This window comes from Vipera ursinii (genome assembly GCF_947247035.1).
Source record: "Vipera ursinii genome assembly, chromosome: 8".
Taxonomy (NCBI): domain Eukaryota; kingdom Metazoa; phylum Chordata; class Lepidosauria; order Squamata; family Viperidae; genus Vipera; species Vipera ursinii.
In genome coordinates, this window is record NC_139519.1 from 5491370 (window position 1) to 5518691 (window position 27322).

At 44.9% G+C, this 27322-nt stretch overlaps 1 protein-coding gene across 1 annotated transcript in view; it reads left to right on the forward strand.

Moving 5' to 3' along the window:
• Positions 1-27322, forward strand: part of FER1L5 (fer-1 like family member 5) — a gene marked incomplete at both ends in the record, with an annotated part of 90807 nt that overhangs the window by 24150 nt on the left and 39335 nt on the right. The window contains 15 exons of the mRNA XM_083368855.1: positions 539-582; positions 1529-1611; positions 4166-4278; positions 5572-5685; positions 6495-6672; positions 7375-7499; positions 9045-9145; positions 10309-10498; positions 12556-12711; positions 15388-15519; positions 16284-16447; positions 19283-19397; positions 21809-21911; positions 24992-25155; positions 26280-26453. Of these exons, the coding sequence (XP_083224981.1) occupies positions 539-582; positions 1529-1611; positions 4166-4278; positions 5572-5685; positions 6495-6672; positions 7375-7499; positions 9045-9145; positions 10309-10498; positions 12556-12711; positions 15388-15519; positions 16284-16447; positions 19283-19397; positions 21809-21911; positions 24992-25155; positions 26280-26453 (1956 nt within the window). The remainder of the gene's footprint in view (positions 1-538; positions 583-1528; positions 1612-4165; positions 4279-5571; positions 5686-6494; positions 6673-7374; positions 7500-9044; positions 9146-10308; positions 10499-12555; positions 12712-15387; positions 15520-16283; positions 16448-19282; positions 19398-21808; positions 21912-24991; positions 25156-26279; positions 26454-27322) is intronic.

Below are 27322 nucleotides of genomic sequence, written 5' to 3' on the forward strand. Positions count from 1 at the left end.
TGACCAGGTGGGAGGGGCCTGGCTGAGGGCTCTCATCAGCAAGCTCTCCAACCCCCTCAGCAACCTCTCCAACACCCCCCTCCTCCTTCTCTGAATCATCCGACCCAAATGCCGAACCCACAGGCTGACCCTGAATCACAACACTAAGAAACCTTTGTGGTACCAGGGATCTCAGGACTTTCTTTAAATCTTTCTGATTTAAATATGTCTAAAAGTTCACCTTTATTTTTATTTGAGCCACAGAAGGACTTCAGGAAACTCCTGGATTTTGCAACATTTCCACCTTGCATTCTTTTCTGGACCTGAGAAAGTATGGGAATTCTCTCTCGCACATGGAGATTTCTCTGGTGAGGGATGCTGAAAATGTTATTAACCATTGTATACCTAACTTCATGGAGAACGTAGCCACAGCCACCTTCTACAATGGTTATTAACATATTCTGTCGAGAAAACCCCTGCGATGCAGTCACCAAGAATCAAATAATCTTCAAGAGAGTCTTGTTTTTCTTTTATTTATTTTTTTGTATTTTCACTGCAGTTGCCTTCTATCTGTGATCTCATTAAACTCACTGTTATGGATGGGTGAGTACTTGCAGTTTCTGTTATTTCTGCACTTCAGTACTGTATAAAATCTTGAATGTTTGCCCCCAAAGCATTTAGATAAAGCATATCCTGGTATTTTTCAAACATGGTATATCATGCCACCATTGGAAGCAGCAGGAATAGAAAATAAGACTCATTATACTTTTTCTGTTTTAAATTGTCAATCATCCATTCTGGAATCAGTCAATCTCCAAAGCAAAGCAAAGCAAAACAACCACACACACATACACACACACACACACACACACACACACACAGAGAGAGAGAGAGAGAGAGAGAGAGAGAGAGAGAGAGAGAGAGAGAGAGACTTTTTAGCCCTTTGCCTGCTATTCCCCATGACAAATTAATTTCTTCATGATGAAGCTTTATTTAATTTGTGTGTGTGTGTGTGTGTGTGTGTGTGTGTGTGTGTGTGTGTGTAATTATTTTTAAAGAGCAATTGTCCCCAATTTGGGTGTGAGCCTGATGCTGAGGCCAATGGAGAACACCAGACACGGGATGCAGGTTTTGTTTCCTTTTATTGAAGCGCTCCAAGAAAAGGGGTCCTGGCCAAAATGCCAAGGGACCTTGAACAATAGAATTAAGAAAACTTTATACATTTTCACCAAAGCAGAAGGTGGGATAAGGTGGGATATATAAGAAATCTAATCCAATCTAATCAACATTTTAATAATGATCTAACAATTGTTCTAGCTGTTTCTAGTCGTCCCTATTCCTAAGCCTTGGCTAATCAATGCTTCAGGAGTTATCTAATACACATCCTATTTGCTCCCTAGCCGTAGCCTTGCTTTGCTTTAGCAGACAGCCCATCAAAAGTGCTGAAGGGTTTTATCTAACCCCCATTCCACTAAAAAGCATATTTCTACAAGGGATTTTAAAAAATGAAATACTGGCAGACTCCCAGTATTTCTTGTTTCCCCCCTAGGGCAGAAGACGGAGATGGCACCATCTTGGGCACAGCCTTCATCAGCCTTTCCCAGATCTCTTGCGCAGGAGCTGGAACAAAAAGTAAGAACTTTTCCACCCCCTTTAAGACTTGTGGACTTCAACTCCCAGAATTCCCCACTCAATATGGTTGGCTGGGGAATTCTGAGAGTTGAAGTCTACAAGCCTTAAAGTTGCCATGTTTGGAGACCCCTGCCCTTGAGGATGCTTCAGAATAATAATAATAATAAATAATAATAATAATAATAATAATAATAATAATAATAATAATAATAATAATAATAATAATAATAATAATAAACAACCTTTATTGTCAAAGTACAACATGTGTACATTGAGATTAGCTGAGCCTCCCCCCGTGCTCTCTCCCCCCAACACACAGTGACAACAAGTGCAGAACCTCAAGATCATAGTTCTCCAACAGAAGCCCTGATGCCGTCAGTTGCATTATTACATCATTGCCCAGTTATATCATTTGCTTGGATGGGGTTGTGATGTCCATGATGTCATTTGCCTCCCATGAACTTGACAGTATTATTTGTAGAGCCAGACATGCAACTGCTTTGTTGAAAGCTCCATCTTGTCTCCACTTGTTCTGTCCCAGCCTACATAAGTCCTTCCTTGTTAACTCACAAGAACAAACACCTCTTCCAACAAGCAGGCTGGAAATGCAGAAAAAACAAACCCCTTTTAATATTATTTACAGACCTGCAAAATGTCCCAAAAGCAAAGACAAACAAAACACGATTCAAATGGAGAATTGTTCACAGGCAAGGCAATCAGAACATGATCCCATGAAACTTGAGTCCTTTGCAAATGGTTGCCTTCAGCAACCAACATCGTCCACACCTTCCCTTTTTATTATGCAGCCCCAAGGCGTCGCTTCTCAATGCTTTCTCCTTCATCCTTGGAGTCGCCCCATTGCCTCCCTCTGTCCTGCTCTTGTTGCCTGTCGGCATTTGTGAGCGTCTATGATGTCTTCCAACTGTGAGTCCTCAGAGTCTAACTCAGCTTCCCAGCACAGCTGGGTCTCAGCCTGAGCATGAGTGGAAGGGCCAGGCTCTTCATCAGATTGTAAGTCCTGGAATTCATCAGAGCCTTCCTCCGACTCTGCTGGCTCTCCAGGCCCCTCCTCCTCCTCCTCTGATTCCCAGACTCAACTGCCGGGTCCACTGGCTGGCACGGAATCACAACACCACTAATCATCCACTGGGCCACTTTCAACATGTTCCCGTTTGGTTTTAAAGTCGCTAATCTGGTGCTGAGTTCTTTCTCTGAGGTGGCAGCTGTTTCCATCCAAGCTCACCCAATCCTTAACTTTTGGAGGCATTCTCTAGTGATGGTATTAGCAGAGTGTGTGACATCTTATTCCACCCATTCACATCCAGCCGCATCGTGGGACCATTTCAGTCGCACATTTCCCTGACCCAGGACCCATAACCCTCTAGATACTTGGAGTTCAGTTTTCTGAAGTGTCAGCATTTGATATGCCTTCTGTGGAATTCTGGGTGTTGAAAGTCACAAATTTGGATATAATGAAGGGTTATTTTGTTCTTTTCTTGTTTTCCCTTCTCTGTACTTTTTTCAGCCTCACTTAAATGTGTCAGTACGGGCACCCTTTGCTGCACTGATGTTCTTTCAAGAAGTGCTTTGGAAAAAAGTTTTGACCACCCCTTTGAAGATCCATACACCCTGACACTCCCCACCCCCATCTGATCTTATCTCAAATTCAGTTCATCGGTTGCCATCACAGCATGTTCCGTTCCTGGGGACTGTGTGGACAAATGTTTACCATACTCAAAGTTCTCCCAAGGATATTCCCATGATCTCGTTGATCTCGATTATCTACTTTCTGCCCCATATTTGCCTTTCTCCACTTCCCTTCTTTTTTATCAAATATGTTTTTTTTCTAACTCACATCACATGCCCAAATGCATCGTGAAATAGGCCAACATCTTTCTATCAGGTGGCAAATTTCCTCAGGATTAATTTTTGGAGGCCGTATTCCAGGTGGAGCACAAACAAGCAGAGAGTTGCTGTAACTTATATTTCTATTTAGTTTCTACTACAGGTAGTCCTTGACTTACAACCACAACTGAGCCCAAAATTTAGGTGGCTAAGTGAGACATTTGTTAAGTGAATTTTGCCCCATTATATAACCTTTCTTGCCATAGTTGTTAAGTGAATCACTGCAGCTCTTAAGTTGTTAAGTGAATCTGGCTTCCCCATTGACTTTGTCTGTCAGACGGGAATCACCAGGACACTCCGTCCGTCATAAATGCGAGTCAGTTGCCAAGCATCTGAATTTTGATTACATGACTTTGGGAATGCTGCCATGGTCATGTGTGCAAAACGGTCATAAGTGACTTTTTCCAGGGCCGTTGTAACTTCCAATGGTCACCAAATGAACTGTTGTAAATTGAGGACTACTTGTATTGTTACCCCTCTGTTCTTGACATCTTTCTGACATCTTTTCTACTTTGCATTAAAAAAAAATCTCTAGGCTGATCACTTCAGTGGGATTTGGGAACTGGACCGAGGCTTTCAGGAAATAAGCCAAGAGAAACCCATGAATTCATCAGCCAGTGTGCAAATTCATTTTTCTCTTTGCTTTCAGAAGAGACCTCAGGCTTCTTACCTTGCTTTGGTCCCAGCTTTCTCACCTTCTACGGAAGCCAGCAGGAGTTTCTGAATCCAGATGAATCTCCTGAGAAACGCAGGATTCAGGCGGTAAATTTGTCCCATTAAACCAAGCAAAGTGTTCTGAGGGGAGGTCTAAAATGGATTGTTCCATTTGTCCTGCAAGACACAGTAGCTGAAAAGTTAAACAGACTTATAGGATTATGGCACATACATTCAGAGAGAGATCGGCTTTGCCTGTTTGTCCGTAGGTTTAACAGGGGTAAGCCACCTTGGCTCTTTTATGACTCATGGACTTCAACTCCCACAATTCCTGAGCCAGCCATGCTGAGGGAGAGGTTTCCAAGCTGAGCCATGCTGGCTCAGGAATTCTGGGAGTTGAAGTCCACGAGTCATGAGGGGGCCATAGTTCCCTCATGCTGGCTCAGGAATTCTGGGAGTTGAAGTCTACGAGTCATGAGGGGGCCATAGTTCCCCCACGCTGGCTCAGGAATTCTGGGAGTTGAAGTCCACGAGTCATGAGTGGGCCATAGTTTCCTCATGCTGGCTCAGGAATTCTGGGAGTTGGAGTCCACGAGTCATAAAAGAGCCAAGGTTGCCTACCCCTCGTTTAGGGCTATCCATTTACTGCAGGGGTGGGGAACGATGGGCCTTTTATGACTTCTGGACTTCAACTAGCTCAGTTGAAGTCCACAAGACATAAAGGGTCCATTGTTCTCCACCCCTGATTTAGTGGATAGACCATCTGCAGCACAGACCTGAAATTTATGCACCTTTTTTGACAGTTAAGGGTTTTAAGGAGCAAAATAGGCGGTGGAGATACGTAAGCTCCATCGTCAAGGCAACAAGAGGCGAAACATTTTTTTTAAAGTCTAGAACATTCAGATAGCATTTGGAAGCAGCTCAGGCAGACACCTCTATGATTCCCTGCAGTATAAGTAGGGGAAAGAGTTCCAACACAATTAGACTTGCAAGATCTCAATGAAAGTAATTTTAACCTTTCTGTGAAGTTGATTTCTTGATCTCTCATGTTTCAGGCTTTCCTAATCATGCAGTCAGAAATTAAAATTATTGTTGTTGTTTTTGTAAAAAAAAAATCATATTCTCAGGATTACAGGCCACCATCTGGTGTTGTAAATTTTATGACTTCCAAGCTCCGTCCTTCCATTGAATCAACTCATGTTCAGTTGAGACCATATTACTTGATTGCATGGCCAAGAGACTAAACTTCCACACATATATCAACCTGCACAATATAAGACCCGCCCAATTCAAGAACGTATGAAAAGATTCCTGGCATTTTTTTTAATGCTTCTCTTTTCTTCTGGCAATTGCAATCTGCTATTTGTTCCACGGACACAATCTCTCCACACATTTTTCCAGGAAGAAGGGACCACATATCGTGGAAGAGTTCTTATGGAGCTGCGGACTATCAGGGAACCCATCCCAGTTCAGAAAATTGATGACATCCCTGAAGAAACTGTTAAAAAGATGCAGGTAACCCGGCAGTGAAGTGGATCCACAATGATTTTGCAAGAAAATATCTCCTAGAACAGGAAATATGCCGTGGACTTTCTCCAGAGTCATTTTGCAACCTTATTTTAAAAATGTTTATGATCTTCCTGCAAATTGCTCTTCATGATATTTTTGAGATGCCTTGATCATTGGATGGGTGGAAGGTGTCGCTATTGGTTACCTGTATTTCCATCCCTCTACAGCCTTCATGGTTACCCATAGTTCCCAAACAGGAAAAGCCCTAATGAGAACTAAAGGAAGTATAAAAAGTGTAGAAAGCCACAGAGCCTCCAGAGACCCACACAATGGCAAACATGCTATTCTTACACCCCTTTCAGTTGATTCTTTAGTAAAAATGTATTGCTCTTTATTAAAAATTGAGTTCTATGCTCTGTCCTATTTAGGGCTATTGGCTTAATAGTTGCCGAACACATTTAAGAGTTTTAGTACTATATTTTTGAATTTCCCTGAAATATTTCTATCTTAGGTGGGCAGTACTGATTTTTAAATCATTGAAATTAACAAATCCATTAAGGTGAAAATGGGCAAAATGTAAAAAAAATTACAAATATATATATATATCTTTTTTGCTACGAATTTGCTGGATTGCTGGAATGTCTTTGTTGAAACTAGCAACTGAGCTTTAATCAATTAATCCGCTTTAATCTGAATGAATGAAAATAGTTCAGTCGAATTTATAAACCCAAGTTGGAAGTAGCAAATTATGTGGGATGATCTGGGCTAACTTACACCTTTCTTGCATAACCCATGACCATTCTTGGTTTTCCCAGTACTTCTTGCCCCAGTTCCGGTATGGTCTGTGTGTGGTCTTTTACTCTGCCACCATGTTGGCTGATATCACGGAACAGATCCAGTTTGAGGTCAGCCTGGGGAACTACGGGAACAAATTTGATGAGACCTGCAAACCGTTTGCCTCCACCACTCAGTACTGCCATGCTGTCTACGATGGTAAGCAATTAAGGCAGGGGTCTTCAAACTTGGCCCTTTTATGACTCATGGACTTCAGCTCCCAGAATTCCTCAGCCAGCATGCCTGGCTGAGAAATTCTGGGAACTGAAGTCCATGAATCATAAAAGGGCCGAGTTTGAAGGCCCCTGAATTAAGGGCAGAAGGAAAAGCATCTGGAGCAAAACCAAAGTCTCCATGTCAGATCTGCCATCACACCGCTTCCGTCCGAGTTCGCTTTGATGGCATCCTGCCATAAAGGAGGAGAGGGGGAGATGGGAGGGGATGTAGGGAGGGGGGGTGACAAGAACCAGAGTCAACGGCTGAACAATCCAAGGACACAAGCAGAGGAATGGAATGTAAACAACCACCCAAGAGGCACCAAAATGTGGAACTGTTACCAAAACGCCTAATTTGAATAGCATTGGACATTAGCAATATGACCAGTGGGAGGATAGTCCAGGAGAAGGGAAAAACACTGGGGTTATGTGGGTATATTCAGATCCGGCTTTGCTTACGCTGTAACCACTTGCCTTTAGTAAAAGTATACTTTTTGCTAGAAATGGAGGCAAGGATCTTTCTTTCCTATGGAGTCAAGTTGGGGCAGGCCCAACCATCCAGTGCTAAATAAAGATCAATGACCTCATTTGATACTCAGTAGCCCCGCTGTGAACTCCATGCAAAACCAGATTGCTTCTGTTGCAGGCAATTTCTACTATTACCTACCTTGGTATGACACTAAACCCATGGTGACCATCACCTCATTCTGGGAGGATGTTAGCTACCGCGTTGCCTGCACAAACACCCTCCAGTTCATTCATGAGAGGCTGGTAAGCTTCCAAGAGGAAGAGAAGGAGACATTATGCCAATTCACCCAAGAAAAGTGTGATGGAGGGTTGTTGACGGGAGAGGAATGCATTTTCCATATCGGTGTCTTCAAATTTGGCTGCTTAGATCAATATACAGAATAACAGAGTTGGAAGGGACCTTGGAGGTCTTATTGTCGATTCTCCTGCCCAAACAGCAGAGCCTATAGCATCCCAGACAAATGGTTGCCCAATCTCTTCTTGAAAACTTCCAATGTTGGAACACCCAGAACTTCTGGAGGGAAGCCATTCCACCAATTAATTGTTCACATAATCAGAAAATTTCTCCTTAGTTCTAGGTCAGATATTTATTTATTTATTTTATTTTAATTCCATTTATATCCCGCCCTTCTCTGAAGACTCAGGGCGGCTTACAAGCTTAGCACTAGCCTTCATTCTATGTATATGCCTGCTTATTAGGGCTTTTGCCCCCCCCCCAAGTGGCATTATTACAAAGTCAGCTTAATTGCCCCCAACAATCTGGGTCCTCATTTTACCTACCTGGGAAGGATGGAAGGCTGAGTCAAGCTTGAGCCTGGTGGGATGCGAACCTGCACTAATTGCAGGCAGCTGGTGTTACTTAAGGAGGCATTAGCCCACTGCTCCACCAAGGCAGATATCTCCTTCATAGGTTTCCACCCATTACTCCTGGTCCTGCCCTTAAGTGTTTTGGAGAATAGGTTGACCCTCTCTTCTCTGTGACAGCCTTTCAAATATTGGAAGACTGCTATCATCCCACCCCTCGTCCTTCTCTTCATTAGACTAGACATATCAGGCCAAACAGGTCTTGAGCCACACTTAGACTATGATTGGTGATTTTTAGCCTATAGCATTCTGCTTCTTAACAGATGATCTACCAGTTCTTCTTTGATTCCAGGCATGTTCCCAGGATGGGGGTGGTGATCAAAAAAATCAAAATGGCCGGGCCTTTCCTTTTTTAAAACTTGTGCTGTGTTTCAACCATATGGTAACTGCCATTTTGGCACCTCCTTGAAACCCAGTGATTGCTTCTAACTATAAAGGCTGGAAGCAGGCAGATATCTGGGAGATTTTCTGCATTTCCCCCCCCCCCAGTATAGCCAGAAGGGACGCAGTGGCTCAGTGGGTTAGGACACTGAGCTTGTCGATCAAAAGGTCGGCAGTTTGGCGGGTCGAATCCTGAGTGCCGCGTAACAGAGTGAGCGCCTGTTACTCGTCCCAGCTTCTGCCAACCTAGCAGTTCGAAAGCACGTAAAAATGCAAGTAGAAAAATAGGCACCACTACGGTGGGAAGGTAACAGCGTTCCGTGAGCCTTTGGTGTCTAGTCATGCCGAGCACATGACCATGGAGATGTCCTCGGACAAGCGCCGGCTCTTCGGCTTTGAAACGGAGATGAGCACCGGCCCCTAGAGTCGGAAATGACTAGCATGCATGTGCGGGGGAAACTTTACCTTTACCTTATAGCCAGAGGTCACTTCACTTGAAGAGACACAGGTGGCAAGAATTGATGTGTGTTTCTTTCCCAACAGAAAAAGAATCTGGATACTCTTAAAACCATCCACCTGCCCCATGACCCATTGGTGGGTGTTGTTTGGAAGAAGCTGCAGAAAGAATTGGTTGAAGACTGCAAGTAAGCTTTCATGAGCAGAGGGGGATACTCTAACAGAAATGTGGCTTCTGGGGAGGACAAATCTACTAGAGCAGGGGTCTTTGAACTTGGCCCTTTTATGACTTGTGGACTTCCAGAATTCCTCAGCCAGGCACGCGTGCCTGGCTGAGGAATTCTGGGAGTCCACAAGTCATAAAAGGGCCAAGTTCAAAGACCCCTGATTTATAGTTTGGCGTGTTGCTTTAATCCAATCAGGTATGGTTTATTCAACAAATCCTGAGAGACCTAACTATGACTTAAGTAGAGGAAGTATTTTCAGTAACAACAAAAACCAAATGCTTTTCTTTAGGGAAAAAAAGGCTTTGAATTAGCACAGTAATCTAATTTTTAAGGATGGACTCAGGTTTTAATTACTGTTCAGAACTGCCTATTTAATCTTGATTACCCCTTCCATAAAGAAATTTAAGGAAACATTTATTTACCCTTCTCCTAAAGAGTGACTAAATATATTAGAGAATAATACATCCCACCTCTGAGACTTCAGTCCTCTTTTGAAAGGTTTGGAAAATCAATGCTAATGAATAACAACAATGCGGGCACATTTCCTGGCCTAGAACTAACCTAGATTTCATGCAAACGTGACCCAGAGGGAAGAGTCAGGGAAAGAAGTAGCTGTGGGAAAAGGTGATCCATTGGTGAAAGAGGGCTGGTGGAGAACATCATCTTAAACAGCCCCAAATTTGGAAAAGCATTATCTCTCTGTACCTATCTAGTTCTAGGGCAAGGGATAAGCAACCTTGGCTCTTTTATGACTTGTGGACTTCAACACCCAGAATTCCTGGGCCAGCATGGCTCAGCATGGAAACCTCTCCCTTTCCCCTCAGCATGGCTGGCTCAGGAATTCTGGGAGTTGAAGTCCACAAGTCATAAAGCGGCCTAGGCCTAACCCAGGGGTAGGCAACCTTGGCTCTTTTATGACTCGTGGACTTCAACACCCAGAATTCCTGGGCCAGCATGGTTCAGCATGGAAACCTCTCCCTTTCCCCTCAGCACGGCTGGCTCAGGAATTCTGGGAGTTGAAGTCCACGAGTCATAAAAGAGCCAAGGTTGCCCACCCCTGTTCTAGGGCATTGATCTCCTGAGCCTCCATCTTTATTGACTCTTCTTCCCCTTTCCATCTTCAGGAAGCCATTGCCAGCCTTGGACATCCAGAAAGCTGTGACTGTCCTTGATAAACAGCTGTGGAAGCTCCGTGTTCGGGTGCTCCAACAAATCAGCAAGGCCGCAGAGAAAACCAGCTGGAAAACTCCCTTGCAGAAACTCATCCCTAAAGTTGAGGGTTGGCTGAATCAGATTGCCTCAGTTGCAACGGAGGTACCCCTGGTTGTAGCTTCTAGAGGGTGGAGGGGTGTGTGGACTGTCAGGATAACGGGCTCTGCCCCATGAAGGTGCCATCTACCTTCATGTTCTTTTCATTCCAAAATGCCTTTCTCCAATGTGTCTTCTCCAGAAGCGGAACCTAGATGTGTCCAGAACTCAAGTGAAAGTTGTGATCAAGGATCAGACCATGCAAATTCACCCAAATCTATATAATCCAAAATTAATCTCTTGATTAATTGTGAAGGAATATTAGGCACCAGGATCAAAAGGAAAAGAAGAGAGAGAGAGAGAGAGAGAGAGAGAGAGAGAGAGAGAGAGAGAGAGAGAGAGAGAGAGAGAGAGAGAGAGAGAGATGGATGTATTGGCCAAGTGTAATTGGACACACACAGAATTGGTCATAAGCTCTCAGTATAAATTCAAACCACAAAGTGATAGGTCATAGATCATAAAACATAAGTACAATCATTAATCATAGGATACAAACAACAAGTTATAAACCATAAGATACCAATAGGAGAGGGTAGTAAGAAAGATGAGAAAAATGAGAAGGATAATAGCAAGGTTGTCCTCAATTTACAACAGTTCATTTAGTAACGGTTTGAAGTTACAATGGCACAGAAAAAAGTGATTTATGATCATTTTTCACACTTGTGACCATTCCAGCATCCCCATGGTCATGGGATTTACATTTGGATGTTTGGCAACTGAATCATATTTATGACGGTCACACCATCCCGGAGTCACGAGATCCCCTTTTGCAACTTTCAGACAAGTAAAGTCAATGGGGAAGCCAGATTCACTTAACAACTGTGTTACTAACTTAAGAACTGCAGTTATTCACTTAACAGCTCTGGCAAGATAAGTCGTAAAATGGGAGAAAACTGACTTAACAGAATTTCTCACTTAGCAACATAAATTTTGGGTTCAATTGTGGTCATGAGTTGAGGACTACCTGTGCAGCCTACTACATGGGTAAAATATCTTTAGGCCTAAGAAAGTGCTGTGGGAATTAGGTGTTCAGCAGAGTGATAGCATGGGGGGAAAGCTATCTTTGTGTCTTGTTGTTTTGGCTTTCAATGCTCTGTAGTGGCATCCTGAGGGGAGAAGTTGAAACAGTTTGTGTCTAGGTCCACAGGGGTAGGCAACCTCTGCTCTTTTATGACTTGTAGACCTCAACTCCCAGAATTCCTGAGCCAGCATGGGGGTACTATGGCCCCCTCATGACTCGTGGACTTCAGCTCCCAGAATTCCTGAGCCAACATGGGGGTACTATGGCCTCCTCATGACTCGTGGACTTCAGCTCCCAGAATTCCTGAGCCAGCATGGGGGTACTATGGCCCCCTCATGACTCGTGGACTTCAGCTCCCAGAATTCCTGAGCCAGCATGGCTCAGCTTGGAAACCTCTCCCTTTTCCCCTCAGCATGGCTGGCTCAGGAATTCTGGGAGTTGAAGTCCACGAGTCATAAAAGAGCCAAGGTTGCCTACCCCTGGTCTAGGATGTGAGGAGGATTTCTGGAGGATTTGAACGTTGTTTCTGAAAGTTGGCTATAAAATAGAGCAGCTTTCTCCAATCCACTCATGTTTCATTTTATCCCAAAGGTGCTTTTTTTTTCCACAAGGCAACTGGACTTTCTTGTTTTTCTTTGAAGACGTTTCGCTTCTCACTTTTTGAAGAGCTGAAGAAGCTTCTTGGATGAGAAGCGAAACGTCTTCAAAGAAAAACAAGAAAGTCAGGTTGACTCGTGAAGAAAAGAAGAAAAAAACAAGCACCTTTGGGACAACTGTGACCTGGATGACTGAGAATCTCCACGGACCTGCTTCCTTTTAGCCAGTGCTTTTTTTGTAAAAGAAAAAGGTGCCGGAACTCACACGTGTCATACAACCCGCCTTGCCTACCCTACAAGGTTCTATCCAAAAAAGGTACCGGAACTCCGTTCTGGGCATTCTGTGAGAAAAAAAGCCCTGCTTTTAGCACTCCAGAATACAGCAGGATTATAAAGAAATGCCTCAGGAAGCAATGGCTGCCTCTCTTTCCTTCTGCCCTTTTCAGACTCAAATAAGTATCCCAGATGTGGTGATCTGGATGCTGTTGGATGACCGGCGTGTGGCCTACACCCGCGTGAAGTCTCAGTCCATCATGTTCTCCAAAGATGGCCCCTACGCCAAAGGCAGGCTGTGCGGCAAAACACACACCCTCTTCCTAAAGGTAACAAGAGGCATTTTGGTTTGGGTCATTCTTGCTCCAACCAACTCAGGAATCGATGCCTTTGGGTTTTTCTGGTTCTCCACAGACATTTTTGCAAGCCCCTCCCTATTTCCGAGAATTGCGGAACCATAGAGATGGAAGGATTCTTAGAGGTCTTCTACTCCCAGCGCCTGCTCAGTACAGGATCTGCTAGACAGCATCTCTCACAGAGGATCACAGGCTTTGTTGAAAAGTCTGTAGAGAAGGAGGAGGAGGAGGAGGAGGAGGAGGAGGAGGAGGAGAGAGGGGAAGGGGAAGAAGAGGAGGAGGAAGAAGAATAGGAATAGGGAGAAGGAGGAGGAGGAAGGAGGAAGGGGGGGGAGGAGGAGGAGGAGGAGGAGGAGGAGGAGGAGGAGGAGGAGAAGAAGAAGAAGAAGAAGAAGAAGAAGAAGAAGAAGAAGAAGAAGAAGAAGAAGAAGAAGAAGAAGAAGAAGAAGAAGAAGAAGAAGAAGCTGCTCATTAAAGAGACATCCAACCTAAACTAAAGGAGAGATTTCCTGACAATGAGAACAATGGAACAGCTTGCCTCCAGGAGTTGTGGGTTGGACTAGAAGACCCCCAAGGTCCCTTCCAGCCCTACGTTCTATGTTCTCTGTGAAGGAGAAGCCGCCCTTCATGGGGCAGCTCTTTTCCGTTCAAAGGAAGTGTAGGAACTCCAGTACAATCCATTCCACATTTTCAGCGCCAGCCTTCCCACCTAGGCCACACAGAAAGCACAACTGGATGAGCTAATTCTAGAATTATCAGGCTGGAAGGGACCCCAGAGGTCTTCTAGTCCAACTCCCTGCCCAAAGCAGGATATCTTATGCATTATAAGTCTACGCTAGCATTATGTTCTAGTCCAGGGCTTTTCAACCAGTGGTACGGGTACCACCTGTGGTACATTGGCACCTGGCAGGTGGTACGCGACCACCTAGAAAAGTGGTAGTGGGGGAGGGTAATCAGCTGAACCGGAGGCAGCAACACACAAGCTAGAGCTGCAGGGCTGTCGGGGCTCAGCAGAAGCACCAGGATCAGCGCCAGGCTCCAGCTGGAGCGCTGATCCTGGTGCTTTTGCTGAGCCCAGAAGAAGCGCCGATCAGCTGGAATGTTGCAGCATCTCCAGGGTCTTGTGATTTACATTCAGATGCTTGGCAACTGATTCATATTTTTAATGGTCACAGTGTCCCAGGGTCATGTGAAGTGACCAAAACCTGCTGCAACCACCCAGCAGAGGGGGAGAAATAAAAACCAAACACCCCCCACCCCACCCCCACTGCCAATCCTCAACAGAAATGCTCACAGCAATGAAAACCTCGGACAGGAGGAAGAGCGCCGCCGGGCGGGCAGGCAGGTGTCTTGCTCGGCTGTGGCTTGGGGCACTTTTTTCAGTGCCATTGTAACTTCGAACAGTCACTAAGCGAACTGTTGTAAGTCGAGGACTACCTGTCCTTCATTCCTTTTTTCCTTTTTTTTTTTTGGTCATCAAGGTTTTGACACCTTGCTGGGTGACTGGTGGTCCTCGGATGTTGCCATATCCTAAAAGTGGTACAATGGGTGAAAAGCCTGTTCTAGTCCAATCTTGTGCACCAAGCCAGCTAGGTCTCTCAGAGCAGTCCTTCCCTCTCAAACCCAGGAAGAAGAAGGAGGAGGAGATGAGGGGAAACCATTTCCAAAAAAGTTCCCAAAAAAGACTGCAGGGAATTCTCCAGGCTAACTTGAAGGCTAATACAGACAGTCCTCCACTTACAAGCCATTTGTTTAGCAACCATTCAAAATTACAACAGCCGCTGAAAATAGTGACTGATGACCGTTTTACACACAACCCTTGCAGCATCCCCACGGTCATGTGATCAAAATTTGGACGCTCGGCAATTGACTCATATTTATGACGGTCGCAGCATCCCAGGGTCCTGGTGATCCCCTTTTTTGAGACTTTATGACAAGCAAAGTCAATGGGAGAGCCATTCACTTAACAACCTTGTTACTAACTTAACAACTGCAGTGATTCACTTAACAACTGTCACAAGGAATGCCGTAAAATGGGGCAGAACTCACTTAACAAACATCTTGCTTAGCAATGGAATGTTGGGCTTAATTGCAGTTGTAATTTGAGGACTACCTGTAACAACAACAAAGATGATGTGGGGGTAGGCAACCTTGGCTCATTTATGACTCGTGGACTTCAACTCCCAGAATTCCTGAGCCAGCCAGGCTGAGGGGAAAGGGAGAGGTTTCCAAGCTGAGCCATGCTGGCTCAGGAATTCTGGGAGTTGATGTCCACGAGTCATGAGGGGGCCATAGTTCCCCCATGCTGGCTCAGCAATTCTGGGAGTTGAAGTCCACGAGTCATGAGGGGGACATAGTTCCCCCATGCTGACTAAGGAATTCTGGGAGTTGAAGTCCACGAGTCATAAAAGAGCCAAGGTTGCTTACCCCTGCTCTAGGGGTTCTCCATTCTGAGTTTCCGTGTCAGTCACGTTCTTTGATTGCCTGCATAATGTCAAGGATTTGCAATATCCCAGGCTTTGCCAAAGCGATGGGAAACAACAGGGCCACATCCAGCCAGCCTTTAAGACCCACAAGTCATTCGCAACCCTAATGATGAAAGGAACGTGAAGTGCATAAGGCTTTCCTTTTCGTCCACCCACCTTCCAGGGTACGCAAAGCAAAATGAATTACAGCCCCATCCCGGCTCTGCTCCGGGTTCGAATGTGGATGGGGCGGATGGCCGACTGCGCAGACTTCATGAGTTGCTGTGAAGGGAGGATTGCCGTCTTTGCGGAAACGGTGAGATGAGGCAGGAGAGTTCGGGGTGGGCGGGAATGGGGGGGGAAATCCAGGATGCTCTTAGTTGGCAGGAACTGAATTCAAATCTCTGGTTAGCTAGCAAGGTCACTGAATGGAATGCAGAATGCAGAACAACTTTATATTTTTGGGGCTCATTTTCATGCTAGGTCCGTGGTGGCGAACCTAAGGCACATGTGCCACAGGTGGCACGCAGAGCCCTCTCTGTGGGCATGCGGGCTGTCGCCCCAATCCTAAGCCTTCAGCTGGGTTTTATAAAACCTTTTCACTTTAGGCCTCTGCCGCCATGTGCAAAAGACAAAAAAAGGTTCAATCAATCAATCAATTTCAACTTCTCGTGGGGAAAAAAAAGATCTTGCAAAGTTGGAATTGATTCATTGAACTTTTTAGTCCCACCCAGTCTGCCGTTACCACTGCAGCCACACCCACCCAATGGGCCATGCCCACCCAATGAGCCATGCCCACCCAATGAGCCATGCCCACCCAGCACCCAACGATACATAAGTGGGTTTTGGTTTGCAGTTTGGGCACCCGGTCTCTAAAAGGTTCACCATCACTGTCCTAGCTAATCTTGGGGGGAGAAGGAAACTGTTCCAAAAAGACAGGGCAGCCCTGGGGAAGGCCGGCCTGCCAAGTCCTGCTCTATGGCGATATCTAAGTGAAGGAACCCAAAAGTGAGAAAGAACAATCTAGAAGGCATCCCAGCACTGGCCCATGGATGAGGGTTTGTGTTCTGATGTTTTCAGTATGAAAACCAAAAGAAAACACACGGAATATGGGGAGTCATGGATCTTATGCCGCACCCCAACTTTTCAGATGTGACTGGACAGGTCAGCCTCCCCAAAGACAAGTTCCAGCTACCCACCGGTTGGCAATGGGACGGCGAGTGGGCTGTGGAACCCCAAAGGAGGTGAGCTGATGGATTTAATAATTATGTTTGGTTTTTTTTGTCTTTAACACACACACACACACACACACACACACACACACACACACACACACACACACATGTCCTTGGTTCACAAGGTCTCAAATACCTGTCCACCATAAAACCCAAAACGTGGAGAACAGGAGAATGTGAAGAAATGCTTAATAAATGACAAACTATCAAAGTAATGGTGTGCAAAGCAAGTCTTGCAGGATGTCTCAAATAGTAGGACAACAGATGGAAATGATGGCCCAAAAGTGGGGCATTCTGAGGAGACATCGACGAAGCTGTGTCTAAAGAGTGGTATCCATGGGATATAATCTGGAAGATCAAGATGCCAGCCAATGGATGGAGCTTTGATTGCATACCTGTGGACAGGATCTTAACTGTTGAATAGAACGGAAGTCACCCTTTACCATTTCTTTACTAAATTGAGAATAGAATAGAATAACAGAGTTGGAAGGGACCTTGGAGGTCATCTGGTCCAACCGCCTGCTCGGGCAGGAAACCCTGTACCATTTCAAACAAATGGCTGTCCAGTCTCTTCTTAAAAACCTCCAGTGTTGGAGCATTCACCGCCTCTGGAGGCAGGTTTTTCCACTGGTTAATTGTTCTAACTGTCAGGAAGTTTCTCCTTAGTTCCAGGTTGCTTCTCTCCTTGATGAGTTTCCATCCGTTGCTTCTCGTCCTGCCTTCAGGCGCTTTGGAGAATAGCTTGACTCCCTCTTCTTTGGGGCAGCCCCTGAAATACTGGAACACGGCTATCATGTCACCCCTCACCCTTCTCTTCATTCAACTAGACATACCCAATTCCAGCAACTGTTCCTTATATGTTTTGGCCTCCAGTCCCCTAATCATCTTTGTTGCTCTTCTCTGCACCGTGCAGAGAAGCATTTATGAGGAAGCATCCAGATAAGATAAGGCACAAATGAATTAAGTTCTCCTTCAAAAGGTTAGCTCTGCCCATTTGTTTTTGGACTTGATTAAAGAATTCTGGAAGCTGATGTCTATCACCTGGAATTTGCCCAGGTTGGGAAAGACTGCTTCAACGGAAGCTGAAAAAAAGAATGCAAGGAAGTTAAATTCCGTAAAAATAATAATTTAGAACTGTGCAGTCTTCGGTGCTCTCTAAGGTGGGTTGTTTGCTTGAAAATGTTTCTATGTAACATCATCAAGGCACCAAGGACTGCATAGTTCAGGGGTCGGCAACCTCGGCTCTTTTATGACTCGTGGACTTCAACTCCCAGAATTCCCGAGCCAGCTATGCTGGCTCAGGAATTCTGGGAGTTGAAGTCCACGAGTCATAAAAGAGCCGAGGTTGCCGACCCCTGGCATAGTTCAACCCTGAGCTACATATATTTTCTTTTACTGGAAGCTCAAAGTTCAGGGGTTAAATCCCAGCAAATAGCCCTTGGGAAAGTTCTAATTATTACAAATCTTTTTTAGCATAAAACTGCAGTGCTAGTGCTAAGTGCTCACGTAGATACACCCAAACATATAATTTAACCTACTTTTTGAACGGGCTAAGAAGAAAATTCTAAGAAACAAAAGTACAAATTTAGCTTTCAGTTCTATCTTAAAATTGTTTTGTTTTATTTTTTTCATACTGTAGCTATCAGTTGTTTGATTCCTGGGTATAAACCAGCTGGAAATGAAGCTGGCTTAAGAAGTCACTTCTTTAGATTGTAACCCCCTTCCTTCATTTTTTGGTCATGGTGATGCCCAGGCATTCTGTCTGGACCATAATGCCCATTTGCTGAACACCCCTGCTTTTCACCCAAGTCCAGAAGCCGAGCTATTTTCCGTGGGAGAAAGGTCTGTCCTTCAAGACATGTGCTTTCCCTCAAACATCCCTCCCACTGATGGCTCCTGTTCTTGAGACTTTCTCATCTGATGGCTCCACCAGCAAACAGCCCAGCCTATTTCAGAAGATTATTGCAGAGAAGAATAAGAGGACGCAGCAGTATGTTCAGAACTCAAAGCTACAGGTGATCTATTGATGTTAAAAAAGAATAGCCATTCCTGAAAACAAGCAGAGATCACCATCAAAGAATTTAGGGAAAGATGTGTGCAGAAACCATGTACATTAGGCTAAATGACCCCAAAATGTGTACATGTGTATGGTCAAAAGACTTAAAATGTTAATGCAAATTTAGAAAAAAAATCCTTAATCTTAAAAAACCAAACCTGACTTATCCATAATGCTGAGAAAGTGCTAAATAAAGTAAGCTCGACAGAGGTAAGAATCATTGAATCATAGTGCTGGAAATGGTCTTAGAGGTCTTCTATTCCAACCTCTGCTCAAGGCAGGAGACCAGTGCTTTTTTTGTAAAAGAAAAAGGTGCCGGAATTCACATATGTCATGCAACCTGTCTTGCTACCCTACAAGGTTCCATCCAAAAAAGGTGCTGGAACTCCGTTCTGAGCGTTCTGTGACAAAAAAAGCCCTGCAGGAGACCTTATACCCATGGTGGCGAACCTATGGGACACATGCCACAGGTGGCACACAGAGACCTCTCTGTGGGCACACGCACCGTTGCCCCAGTCCTAGGCCTTCAGCTGGGTTTTATAAAACCTTTTCGCTTTAGGCCTCCACCACCATGTGCAAAAATTAAAAAAGGTTCAATCAATCAATTTCAACTTCTTGCAGGAAAAAAAAGATCTCGCAAAGTTGGAATTGATTGATTGAACTTTTTAGTCCCACCCAGTCTGCCATTACCACCGCAGCCACACCCACCCAGTGGGCCATAACTCCAGAAGGCAAGCGCTTCCACTGATATCAGCACAAGCTTTCTGTTGAACTATGCTTCTGACTAGGCTCTTGTTGGACAAAGAGACCAATTATTCTGAAGTGATGCAGGAAGTTTACGAGAACCAGAGTCGACAATCTGGCCGTCGATGGAAACCAGCCAAGATCCCTTACAGCAATGCGGTGAGTGGCTCAGGTTGAAACTTATAAAAGAGAAATAAAGAAGGTAAGCCAGGATTGCTGGCGGGGGATGTCTCTTCTCTTTGATGGCTGAAAGTGTTTGGGGTTTTTTAATCCCATTTATATCCTGCCCTTCTTCGAAGACTCAGGGTGGCTTACAATCTAAGAAGCACAAATCAATGTGCTTAGCAATAGTCTTCATTCTATGTATAGGCCTGCTTATTAGGGATTTCACACACCCCCCAAGCGGCATTATTACAAAGTCAGCTTATTGCCCCCAACAATCTGGGTCCTCATTTTACCTACCTCGGAAGGATGGAAGGCTGAGTCAACCTTGAGCCTGGTGGGACTCGAACCTGCACTAATTGCAGGCAGCTGGTGTTACTTAAGGAGGCATTAGCCCACTGCTCCACCAAGGCTCTTTTCCTTGGGGGAGGGGGGAAACTGGAAGACCCAAAATGGAGCATACAAAATCTCCCAGCATGTGTTTCAAGGGTGTCTCTTTTTCAAGGTGAGCTCTGTACAAAATCTTCAAAGCAAAAGGCTTTCAGAGTCTTAAAAAGGAAAGTCTCCTTCTAGTCCAGCTAGTTCCTAGGACACATGCGTAAGATTTTCTTGGCAGCAATATGGAGGAGATTTTCTCCTGCTTCCTTTCTAAGCAGTTCTTTTGACTTCACTGCCTGGCCTAGAACCTCAAGAGTTCCCACCCAAAGACTAACTAGGTCAGGGGTAGGCAACCGTGGCTCTTTTGTGACTGGTGGACTTCAACTCCCAGAATTCCTGAGCCAGCACGGCTCAGCTTGGAAACCTCTCCCTTTCCCCTCAGCGTGGCTGACTCAGGAATTCTGGGAGTTGAAGTCCACGAGTCATAAAAGAGCCAAGATTGCCTACCCCTGAACTAGGTCCAATCCTTGGAATAGCCTTCTAAATGTAAATTCTCCCTTGATTGCTGATGATTGACACATCCACAATGCTACTGGCTTCTTCTTGGATGTCTTTTGACTTCTCAGTGTTGGCAGCGCTCAAGCGTTTCACAGAGGTTTCCCATCCAAGTGTTAGCCAAATATGAACCTGCTTAGGTTTTGGTTCAAAATATTTTTATTACTTCATCAAAATTATGAAAGATGAAAATACAAAGAAAAACGAAGATAGTGGGAAAATAAGGGAGGGAGAGGGGAAGAGAGAAAACTGTAGGGGAAAGGGGAAAAGATAAAGAAAGGCATTGACTTCCAACTCCTTTTGGTGCAGTAGCATAAGGTCGTAGTGTAAAACCTCAACTGTTTACTTTTATGTTCCTGCTTAGCTTTTCAGCCTAGACAAGGTCGGCCAGGCAATTTGATGTCTCCAAAAATATTACAGTCGGCACATAACAATGTATTGGGTCTTCTGGGGGGGGGTCTTCAATCGTCCAAACTTGCCTTCCCAGATTGCTCAAAACAGGGCTGACCTCGGAGGACTCGTTGCACTTTCCCTCCACCATTCTGTTCAGCTTTCCAATTAAGATGACATCTGAGATATCTTCGTCCAATCATCAAGGCCCAAAGTAAGAGGGTTCTTCTCCCTCCTGGCTTCCCCCCTAGGAGAAATAAAACAAAGGGGGAAGAAACAAAGAGAGGACAGATTCCAAAATGTGTCCTTAACAATAATGATGAAGAGTGCAGTGTATGCCTCCCAGCATACACAAAGGACAGCACAGCAGGAGGCTGATGGTGCAGATCAGCAGAGGGGTTGGACAGCTCCGGGCGATAACTGCTCACTCAGGATAAGCCTAATGAGTTAAGCTGTTGACAGCCCCAGGCATGGTCAGCCTGGTGGGAAGCCAGGATCTACACCCATTGTCACCTGCACTGGCAGGAAGCCCAGTTTTGAACTGATTGGATGCCATCCACCTGGGCAGGTACAAATAGATGCCAGGCTTCCCTGTTTCCCCAGTTCGTTCTGTTCAGAATAAACTCATCTTTACCCCAGCTCTGTGTCCGTCTCTATGTGAAGCACGCGACTTTACAAAGAGCTTTATCAACTGACCGAATGTCTCCTAACTCAAAACAACTCCATATGCAGGTTCTCTAACTCTAACACTTCCTTGTCCAACAGGTTTCCTCGCTCACATCATATGCTTCTCCTGGGTGGCCTGTTCCTTTCCTGCTTCTTGTTCTGTTTTCATCTTCCCACCACAAGTTTGTTTCCTATCAACCTATCAGGAAATCTTAACGAACTCTACCATTTTCCCCCCCAAACATGGTTTGGAAACTCAACTGCGAAGACGTTCCTAGCTCTTTAAAAGTTTTCCAAAATGCTGGTGGCCAGTTTGCATACTGGTATTGCAGGCTTCTGGGCTGTTGCATTTCAAATACACATTTAGGACTTCCTTCCTCCCATTTTCTACTCTCTGTGTTGTCCCCTGCCCTTCTTAGAGCGGCGCTCCTACTCCCCGGAAAGAAGACATTTTGTGTCCTCCTGGATGGATCTTTGTGGAAGAATGGAAAGTGGAGGTGAATCGAGCCGTGGACGATGCCGGCAAGTGTTTGGCTACAGCTAGATAGATATTTCTTTGGGAAATACAACACAGCTATTTAATTGAAGCAGTTTTAAGCTGAAAGAAAAGTACTGAGGGGAAGGGCACATATTATATATATTCAAGATGGACAGTATTTAATATTTTATTGTTATGTATATGTAGGGGTGTGGGTCTATACATATGTTGTTTATAGTGTGCTTTAGGTGTGTGTCATGTATGTGTTTTACTTTGAGATCGGGCAACTAAATTTCATTTTTGATGTGTGCCGTTGTGCCCACAGTAAAAAAATGACAATAAAGATTACTTTACTATATATTAGGGAGATAAATGACTGGGGACCATCCATCAAAGTTCTGGAGGGAGATTTAGCAGGGCTTTTTTTAAAAAAAAATCTAGTAATATATACAAACCTTACCCAATGCATGAATATTGTCTTATGGTTTCCTCTGGGTAGGAGGATAGGATGGTGATTGAATAAAAAAGAATAATGACTCTTGAAAGGCCCATCGTATCTGTTCTGTTCTGCCCTGCATGAACAGGGGTGTTCTGTTGCTAATCAGGAAAATGACAAAATAGGCATTTTGGCATTGGAACACAGCTTCTGCCATCTCTACTCGCATTGCAGGGTTGATGTAGGAGAAGGAGGGGCAGAGCCTGCAGGTGGAGTCAAAAGAAGCCTAGAGTCCCTACATAGCCACAAACGGACTAAGTCCAACCCCTCCTGAATTCTGTTGTCCAGTGCCAAAATAGTGCTAACCGTGAGTTGAGTTGATTGAATTGAATTGAACTGAATACTTTATTTGGCCAAGTGGAATTAGACAAAGAAGGAATTTGTCTCTGGTACAGAAGCACTCAGTGTTCACACAAAGCAATTAATAATAATAATAATAATAATAATAATAATAATAATAATAATAATAATGATGATGATGATGATGATGATGATGATGATGATGATGATGATGAAATAAAGACAATAACAAGATAAGATAACCTTTATAATATATAGATTAAAAAGGTAAAGTTTCCCCCGCACATGTATGCTAGTTGTTTCCAACTCTAGGGGCCGGTGCTCATCTCCGTTTCAAAGCCGAAGAGCCAGCGCTTGTCTGAGGACATCTCCGTGGTCATGTGGCCGGCATGACTAGACGCCAAAGGCGCAGGGAACGCTGTTACCTTCCCACCGTAGTGGTTCCTATTTTTCTACTTGCATTTTCACGTGCTTTCGAACTGCTAGGTTGGTAGAAGCTGGGACGAGTAACAGGCGCTCACTCTGCTACGTGGCTCTCGGGATTCGACCCGCCAAACTGCCGACTATATATATGTATATGTATATGTATATGTATATGTATATGTATATGTATATGTATATGTATATGTATATGTATATGTATATGTATATGTATATGTATATGTATATATATGTTTTCTGAGGTTTTCGCGGGTGTTTGTATGTGGATCTTTAGTCATTTGGGTTTTTTCCCGCGTAGAATTGAAGGTGTAGGAGCAACGTTTCGACGGAATCCCATCCGTCATCCTCAGGCTGGTGGCTTCAGCTTCCTTCTTCTGGGAGAAGCATGTGGTAGTGGCTGTTTGTTCCTCTTTTTTAAACTGCCAGAGGGGGTGTGTTCTGTGGGTGAAGGTGTGCTCTGATTGGGTGGGGGATTAGGTGTGTTCTGATTGGGTGGGAGTGTGTTTTGAATGGTGGGTGTGTTCTGATTGGGTGGGGGTGTGTTTTGAGTGGATGGGCTGGTCTCAGCTGCCAGCCTTAGACCTGAGCTGGTGAGTTGTGCTGCTTTTGTTCGGCTTCGTGTTTGTGGTGGTGCCATGTTTTTATAGTGGGTGTCAGTTTGCTTATTGTGTGGTTTGGAGGGGTTTAAAGTGGCTGATGTTGCAGCTGTAGTTAGGTTTCTGTTTTGTGGTTGTGCGTCGTTATCATTGTGGGTTCGGATTTGCTCTTTGAATGGTTGTGTGGTGGTGATGTCATGTGATGTTATCATGAGTTTGGGTCTGGTATCATTCTTGGTGGTTGGGACTCGTCTGTCAATCAAGGCGGGTTTCCAAATGGCTGGTAGGTGAGAGGTATGTGTGTGTGTGTGTGTGTGTGTGTTTGTGTGTGTGTGTATGTAAATTTTTTGGCTTGCTAACAAAGAATAAAGGGAGACAGATATGATCATTTCAAACTTATTTGTTCTCATCAGTCAGCCATACCCTTCTGAGATTCGAACCTGGGCCAACTGCATCTTAAGCAGTTGTTTTAACCCCTAGGCCAGGGGTCAGCAACCTGAAACAGTGAAAGAGCCACTTGGAACTGGTTCCCTCACAAAAGAAAAAACTGGGAGCCGCAAAAAATGTGTGTACATGCGCATACATGCGCACATGTGCAGAACAGGGTTTGACTGAAGAGTGGAGACAAGGCGAGATATGCACCTACCCTGCATATTTGAATTGATTGGTTGAACTTTTTTAGTCCCACTTTTTTTTGGGGGGGGATTGCACATGGCAGAGGACTGGGAGCCACAGGAGACAGCTGAAAGAGCCGCATGCGGCTCCGGAGCCACAGGCTGTCTCTCTTTGTTAGCTGAGAAGCAAGGGAGATATGTGTTAAATGTTTGTTAAGTATTTAGAATGCACTTGCTTAAGTCCCATACACGGGACAATAAGATTTGTCCCGTGTTTGGGACTTAAGCAAGTGCATTCTAAATACTTAACAAACCATTTAGGATACATAGTGGGGGAAAAACTCTTGAGAGTTAACAAGGTTGATGCTATATGGCGCGAGGCTCTTGCAGAATCTAATTGTTTCTGCTTCGGATACTGCAAAATCTCCTCCCACAAGGGTAAATGATCATACTACAGCCACACAATATGGATTAAAATGTACTGGCCCCTAGTGCGGCTGTAGTGTTATTCCTGTGCACAGGCATGAGTAAACAATCCATCTAATTGAAACTTCAGGTGGGATCCCGGTTTTTCACGCCTGACAGTTCTAAGTGGGTCCCTAACAGGCGGCGGTGTTGGAAGGGAAGCATTGCAGCGGTTGCTCCATCGTTTGCCTACGGGCCTCTTTCCTCCTCAGGGTGGGAGTACGGCATTGCCATCCCGCCGGCTGAGTTTCCTCGCTCCTGGAATGCAGCTGAGAAGACCTACCACACGCAGCGGAGGCGACGCTGGCTGAGGAAGCGTTTCCGGAACCTCGGCAGGGAGACGCGAGAAAACCAGATGGCCGCCTTTCTCCAGCTGGTACCGAATCTTAACTCGGGGGGTGGTTGTCCAGCAGAAAGTCACTGGTGAAGGAAGGGGGGGACTTTGGAAGCCAGGACATTTTACCAGGCTGGTGGAGGGCGGCCCGAGTCGAGGGCAGGCTTGACCCAGAGTGCTGCTAAGGAGACTGCACTGGGAAACCTGAACAAGATGGTAGCCTTAGCATGGAGCTCGTCTATCAAGGAGATGCTCCATTACGTCGTCTTCATCATAACTTGTTAATTTTTTTTATTTTACTCATATCCCGCCTTTATTATATTTACAAATAACTCACGGCAGTGAACATATCCAACAAATCTTCTTCCTCCTTTTTTTCCCACAACAAAAAAAAGGGAGGTAGGCTGGACTGAGAGACAGGGACTAGCCCCGTGGTGGCGAACCTATGGCACGCGTGCCACAGATGGCATGCGCAACCCTCTCTGTGGGCACGTGCGCCCTCACCCCAGTCCCAGGCCTTCAGCTGGGTTTTATAAAACCTTTTCGCTTTAGGCCTCTGCTGCTGTGTGCAAAAAAAAAAGGTTCAATCAATCAATTTCAACTTCTTGCGGGGAAAAAAAAAGATCTCGTAAAGTTGGAATTGATTGATTGAACTTTTTAGTCCCACCTAGTCTGCCATTACCACCCAATGGGCCACGCCCACCCAATGGGCCATGCCCACCCAATGGGCCACAACCACCCAATGGGCCACGCCCACCCAGCACCCGATGATACATAAGTGGGTTTTGGGTTGCAGTTTGGGCACTCAGTCTCTAAATGGTTCGCCATCATTGCACTAGCCCAAAGTTACCCAGCTGGCTTTCAAGGCTAAGGCAGGACTAGAACTCAGGGTCTCCTGGTGGTTGGCCCAAAGTCAGTCAGCCCAGCTCCACCTCACAGGGTTGCTGTTGTGGGGAAAAGAGGAGGAGGAGGAAAGAGTATTAGGAACGTTCCCCACCTTATTTCCAAAATGAATAATAGTAAAAGTGGGATATCCATAAATAAATAAATTGCAAAACTCCGATCATTGGCCACGCTACCTCTCTGGGTTACCCACTTGAGCAGGGCTTAACTCTGGCTAAGATAAGACTTCACAATCAGTGACTTTCTCCCTGTGGTTCCTGCAGCATTCAGATGTTAAAGTGAAAGAGGATGTCTGGGAATATGCTCCGCTCTACGGCTGGAGATTCCACCTCCAGAGGCAGTCGGATGATGTTTTCCGGCGACGCTGTTGGCGCAGGAAGCTTGCTCCTGTGGCACCCAGCTTGGTGGCCCCCATTTTCTACTTGGAAGGCTCCTTGGTAAGAGAAGGCAGCTGCTCAGCAGCTGTTACACAACCAGGGTTGTCAGCGGTGTGTGTGTGTGTGTCAAAAAGACGGCAGTGATTAAAAGGGGATGGACTTCAATTACATGGTTGCAATCTCCGTCTTTATATATGAATTTGGCTTCTCCTTTTGGCAGGGACATTCCCCAGGAATTTCCCTGCCAAAAGGAGAAGCCAAATTCAGTCTTTTGCTTTCTCAAAGTTTCTCTCTCCTGGCAGTCTGTGGCCTGCCTCCTTGCTGTATAGATCAGTTTTGAGTTTATCCAGGTCACTAGAGTGGTTAGGTTTGACCCTTGAGCTCCGAACTTTGGGGGAACTGGTGGATAAATTTGGCATCTGGGAAAATTAGCTATGGTCTCTCTGGCAACAAGCTAAATTTCACCTGTTTGAATCTTGGCTAGTTTGTCACTTGCCTATTGGGTTGTTCAAACCCAGATTATATACTGTATGTTTTGGGTAGGAGTGAAGACCTTGTGAGATTGCAGAAAATGGATTACTTTTATTCCTTCCAACATGCATCTTTTTTTTTCAATTTTGTCTAATGTAGTTTTGCAAACAATCTTGCTTAAACAATCTTTTTATCCCTTATTTTCATCAAAGTATGCACTGTTTGTCCAAACTCTTCTCTAGCTCATTTTTTCCCCCCATTCTTGCAACTTTTGGAAAAGGGCGGATTTTGAAAGATACTATGTTTGGGTGCAAGAACTGGTTTGAAAATACAACGTTACATAAGTTGGTATTCAAGGGCAAACAATGTCTCATCTGTCCTCCTTAAGAGATCCAGATCCTTACTCAAATGATGATAACTTTATGGTCACTTTGAATGTACACCAATCGGCATACATC